This window comes from Morone saxatilis, unplaced genomic scaffold, assembly GCF_004916995.1.
Source record: "Morone saxatilis isolate NCDOM2014 unplaced genomic scaffold, NCSU_SB_2.0 Contig10, whole genome shotgun sequence".
Lineage (NCBI taxonomy): Eukaryota > Metazoa > Chordata > Actinopteri > Moronidae > Morone > Morone saxatilis.
The window spans coordinates 803,872-808,235 of NW_023339652.1; the positions used below are offsets into that span (position 1 = coordinate 803,872).

The 4,364-nt window shown below is 39.7% G+C and overlaps 1 protein-coding gene across 1 annotated transcript in view; it reads left to right on the top strand.

Moving 5' to 3' along the window:
* Positions 1 to 2,319, top strand: part of LOC118341928 — a gene marked incomplete at its 5' end in the record, with an annotated part of 5,069 nt that extends 2,750 nt beyond the window's left edge. The window contains 2 exon segments of the mRNA XM_035680348.1: positions 1,007 to 1,114; positions 2,216 to 2,319. Of these exon segments, the coding sequence (XP_035536241.1) occupies positions 1,007 to 1,114; positions 2,216 to 2,319 (212 nt within the window).
* Positions 2,320 to 4,364: the final 2,045 nt, after the last annotated feature.

Here is a 4,364-nt window from a genome sequence, read left to right on the forward strand (position 1 = left end):
TTAAAATGGAATACTAAATACCTCGAAACTGAACTTAAAGCTGCACAGAGAACTTTCATGTTGTTTGACTCTGGCGCCCCCTGTGATAAATATGAGAGTGTGTTCCGCCGCCTGTTTCATCGATTGTAAGAAGTCTTTGTCTGTAGTTGATGTTTCTGTTTTAACTGCTGGAAGGAATTTATTTATATCACACGTTAGTAAGCGCGAGGCTACGGTTCTAGTTAAGTTAATATTCCTGATTCCTTTCTATCCTATTTGTATAAAATATTTAAACCACGATCGCTCATTCAGGCCTGTTAATGAAAATAATTAATGTAGGTCCAAATCCTGCGTCCTGACTGGTTTTGTTCTCCTCCTTCATATTTAAATTTGCATCTAATTCCAAAGAGGAAGCTCCGCTATCAGAGCCGTCGTTTGCATAACGTTACAGTCATCATCATCTCACCCACCTCACAGCACTAATAACACATCTACATCACCACTCCTACACAACATCCTCACATCACACACACTCACACTCACATGCTGACTTACCATCATTTTACAATCCACCGGTGACGATCACCAAAAGTTAAGGAGGCCATTTTCTATCATTGAAGCTGAACTGAATTATATAAACTAATACAACAACAGAGGTAAACAGCTTGATAAAGCTGTACAATTAACACAATAATGAACAATATAATATGTAACACTTATTACGGTATCTTTTTAAACTATATAAACCTGTATGTTACAGTTTTACATGTGTCTTATCTTATAATGCAGATGATTAAAGGCAATAAAGGCACAAATATAAATTATATTTAAAACTCAATAAAACATTAAATGTAAGTTTAATAAACCATATTTTATATTAAATATTTCCATTTTCCAACGCCATCGGCATAACTCCCCAGAATGTAACAACAACACAGCTTAACAGAGAACACAGTTGAATATAATAAAGTATATATCATGTATTTAACATTGTGCTGGGCTGACAATGTTCTCCTGTCTCTCGCAGGTTGTAAGTACGCTGTCACACAGCGTGTCGGGACCGATGTCACTGGACGTCACCCTGCAGTTCACGTGGGTCAGACAGGACCAGCTGAACAACAACACACCGCCCCATGTGAGTGTGTGTGAGTGTGTGTGTGTGTGTGTGTGTGTGTGTGTGTGTGTGTGGTGTCATCCATGATTGATATTTAAACCTACAAAGTACAAATATTGTATTACGTCTGAATTTTGGCAGAAAATATCTCAGTTTGGTGTTAATATAATCTGTAAACAGTGTTTACTGACAGACGTGATGATATTTATGGTTAAAACTGGGCTTTAAATTTCATCCTCACACTGTTGTAACAGCTGATCACCACCAGAGAGCGCTGCAGTCTGACAGAATATCTGTGTTATCTGTAGAATAAAGTCCATCACATATGGACGGGAAACACTAAAAACAGTAATAAACACTCTTGAATGAATGAATGAATGAATGAATGAATGCAGTGGATTACAAATGGGGGCATGAATAGCTGTGACTGTGTTTCACTGTGTTTTCTCTCTAATGTGTCAAATTCCACTGAACTTCCATAAAACAGTGGACCCCACACCCATAATGCATCACTCCCCAAGAATGGCTTTTGTGTGTGTGTGTGTGTAATTCCTGGAAGACAGCTGGGTGTGTAGCAGGTCTGGTTCCTGTTACTGTAGTATAATATTATAATACTATAATATTATACAACTGTGTCTCTGCAGTGAGTTACATCACTTACAGGACTGTGACATAAACAGACAGTGAACACAGGAACATTATTTTTTATAACATTACTGTCTTCAACGTTCCCTGAACGCCTTAAAGGACAATCCAAATATCACTGATGACTTTCTGCACTAGAGGGTCTTCTCAACATCAAATAACAAGCAAAATAAAGTTAGATGAGGTGGTGAAGCAGGCGTGGGATCATGGGAGTTGTCTTCACCACCATTGGCATCATTGCAGTCAGTTTATGAAGGAATCTCAACCAGGAGGCCCCCTAGTGGCAGATATTACAGACTGTATGTTTATGGGATGTTAGTGGGGTTAAGAAAAGGTCAAAGAGTGAGCAGAATATTAGGATTCATGCTCCGAAACCGTCCTGTTTTATCTCAGGTAGATGATTAGCAGTAGAGACTTTCTGCTCACACTCTGACTGTGGTGGACTTCGCGGTGACACCGGCTGTGGTACCTCTGCAGGGTTTGGCTGTGCAGTGATGTGGTCTCTTTCAGCCGACACGAGGAGGATTAACTCAGCACATTTCAAACCAGCTGATCACACTCGCTCTGATTCTGCTGAGTAGTGCTGAGTACAGGGCTGTGGGGCTTTTTAAGGTTGTGTCAGTTATTTTTCATGAAAGTAAATCTGTGGTGCAGCTGGATGCAGTGGGGGGGTCAGACTGTGTGGACCAGTACTGCAGGACGACCCGCTCCACTTTTGTTGTTGATAGATGTTCTGATACCATTTTTTCCTTCAGGGTACCTGAACGTTGCGTATTGGCCGATACTGTTCTGATCTGATACAGGTTTATACAAGCTGTCTGGTCGCTCTCACTCTTGTGTGTCAGAGGCACAGAACAGCAGCTGTTGACTTCCCTGGAGAGGAAAAGGCTGATAAATGACAATTGTATCAGTGTCAGACGGATGGTATCAGAATTAAGAAAGTTCTGGTGACTTCTGGCAGTTAAATGGAAATTTTAATTCAGACTAAAGAAGGAAACACTGAAAATAGTCCAGGTCAAAATGTCAAATAAAATATCGGTGGTATTTTAATTAACGTTATTAATCAGAAGATAATTAAGAATAGTCCGATGGGATCACAGTGTCTGTGGGTTGGGACGGTAACCGGGCCTGCTCTCCTCCCAGCTGAACGTTGTGGTCCATATTATTTCTGACGCAGGAATTTAAAAATATTCCCGTTTTCGTCTCCTATCAGCTTCTTTTCTGCAACTGAAACCGACTGTTTTTACACCGTTTCAGCCTCTGAGTCTCATTTTAAAAGTGCTGAAGCGTCAGAAAGTGCGGCTCTGTCAACAGTTCTGTCTGTGCTGCTGTCGGTCTGTGGTCTGTGGCCGAGAGAACCAGAACCAGAACCTGTATGTCAGAGATAATAACACGATGTGCACATGGGAGTCATAAGCTCTAGTGTTTCTGTCTGCGTTAATTAAAGTCAGACATCAACTGTCAGTTACTCTCATACTCAAACGTTAACACCATGCTAGTGGTAACGCTCTATTATTTACTACCCATATCACTAATAAGCCCCTTTAACCTTTATTATTATTATTTTTTAATCAAATGTCATCTTCTGTGAGCCTCAGCCTGCCGTAGCTCTGTTTGTATCCAGATGGACAGAAAGAAAGAGTTTATTAGTTGGTTAAACTGAGATATTAGAGGGGATTATTCAACATTTATAACACTTCACTACACTGGGCATAAAATACTAATATTACATTTTATTATTGAAGTATTTAATCCAGAGACTGTTTTGTCCCCTGATTTCTTTTCATTGATAAAAACTGTAAAAACCTTCAGTCTTTCTGTGAAAAATCAACTTTGTTGGACTATATACACTGTAAAACTAGATAACTGATTACATCTTAAATTTGAAGTAAAAAAAAGACATTTTATTAAGTTAAAATAACATTCTTGGTCATTTTTACAAACATACAAAACAAACTTAATGTCACTAGTAAAAGCTGCTTGATTAAGAACCTTTATTCACTTCTGAAATTGAGTTTATGTTACTTTGTTCAGTTAAAATAACTTCTCCCAGTGTACATAATGTCCTGGCTGACTCAGAGAATGATTGAGCTGTTAGAACGACTGTATCTACAAACATTAAAGGTGGAGCTGAGTGTGTAACATTTTAAATAACTAACTGATTTACACTCTCACACCTGTGTCAGTCATCACACAGTGATGTCTCAGGGCAGCCGGCCAAAGCTCGGAGGTGTTTCATATGTAAGAGCAGTGCAGGGGAGTCCTCCTGTCAGTGACACTGTACTAACACTACGATCCGCCTCTCATTAACCACACTGTGACTGCAAGGGAAAGCTCTCTGCATATTGAATTAAGTACATAATAGATAAATCACTGACAACAACCCAACAGAGACAGAACAGAGACAACATTTAAAGTTTGACGTCAATCTGGACCCTCAAACCTCGTTACAGAGCCGAAGCTCAGACTCTTTATTTAACTGCTGACTGACTAACATCATCACCGCTCAATTCAATCAGCTGTCCTGAATCTGCAGCTCGTGAAACTTAAGGACTCTTAAACCTGATATAACCTGTATGTAACAGCCGGCTGTCTTCTGCAGCTGCAGTCAGCTTCTCCCGGTTAG